Source organism: Charadrius vociferus, unplaced genomic scaffold (genome assembly GCF_000708025.1).
Source record: "Charadrius vociferus isolate BGI_N301 unplaced genomic scaffold, ASM70802v2 scaffold266, whole genome shotgun sequence".
NCBI lineage: Eukaryota > Metazoa > Chordata > Aves > Charadriiformes > Charadriidae > Charadrius > Charadrius vociferus.
Window position 1 is genome coordinate 3,596,622 of NW_009649114.1, and position 1,128 is coordinate 3,597,749.

General features: G+C 65.0%; 1 protein-coding gene across 1 annotated transcript in view; it reads left to right on the forward strand.

The window, feature by feature from the left end:
* Positions 1-1,128, forward strand: part of SCUBE3 (signal peptide, CUB domain, EGF-like 3) — a 37,044-nt gene that overhangs the window by 33,151 nt on the left and 2,765 nt on the right. The window contains exons 14-17 of the mRNA XM_009888325.1: positions 1-26; positions 113-229; positions 320-481; positions 962-1,118. The exon at positions 1-26 is cut by the window's left edge and continues 8 nt beyond it. Of these exons, the coding sequence (XP_009886627.1) occupies positions 1-26; positions 113-229; positions 320-481; positions 962-1,118 (462 nt within the window). The remainder of the gene's footprint in view (positions 27-112; positions 230-319; positions 482-961; positions 1,119-1,128) is intronic.

A 1,128-nucleotide genomic window follows, 5' to 3' on the forward strand; every position in this document is an offset into this window, starting at 1 on the left:
CGCCAACAGTAGCCAGCAGTGCCTCGGTAAGGGGGCTCCTGGGGTGCCCCACGGCCACCACCGGCCGGGCTGCCCCACGCCGGGTGTGTGGAGCGCCCGCCTTTACTTTTAGAGACTGTCACCGCACCAATCAAGCAAAAGGCTTCCTTCAAGATCAAGGATGCCAAGTGCCACCTGCACCCGCGGGCCAAGGGCAAGCAGGATGAGGCCGGGAAGGTTGGGGTGCAAGGTGAGGTGTGGTGGTGGCGGGGTGCCGGGGATGCCTGTCCCCCCTGGGAGGGATGGGGTCCTGACTTGTTCCCCCCCACCCCGCGCGCAGGCGGTTCGGCGCCTTGCTCCGACTGCCAGGTTGCCTTCGTCAACCTCAAGTGTGACTCGTCCAAGAAGGGGAAGGGCCGCCGGGCTCGCAACTCCTCCAACAAGGAGGTGACACGCATCACGCTGGAGTTCGAGGCGGAGATCAAGCCAGAGGAGATCACAGGTGGGAATGGCACTGGCTTGACCTGTCTCAGGTGCAGGCAGGGGTGGTGGGACCAGAAGGACAGGCTGGGACCAGGGGGATGGCGGTGGGACCAGGGGGACAGTGGTGGGACCAGAGGGACTGGCTGGGATCAGGGGGACGGTGGTGGGACTGACCAGAGGGACAGAAAGATGGTGGGGGGCCCGGGAGGCAGGGGTGGGACCAGGGGGATGGTGGTGGGACCAGGGGGACAGTGGTGGGACCAGAGGGATGGTGGTGGGACCAGAGGGATGGTGGTGGGACCAGGGGGACACTGTCATGCCCATGCAGCAAGGAGAGCCAAACCTGTCCTCATCCTGTAGCGTATTGGGATGTGCTGGGCAGCACTGGCAGCCGAGCATTTGGGAGAGGGTTTTAATCCTGCTGGGTTTCCCTCTCCATCCCTCCCTTCTTACTGCACCCCATTCCCCCCTGCACCCCCATTCCCCCCTGCACCCCCAGCCGGCTGCAACCTGCCCTGCCTGCGGCAGAGGGTGGAGAAAAAGCTCAAGTCGGCCATCAAAGCCCTGAAGAAATCCATCAACCAGGAGCGGTTCCTGCTCCGCTTCGCGGGGATGGAGTACGAGGTGGCGAGGAAGCTGAGCGTGGCCCCGGAGCGGCTGGGGGGG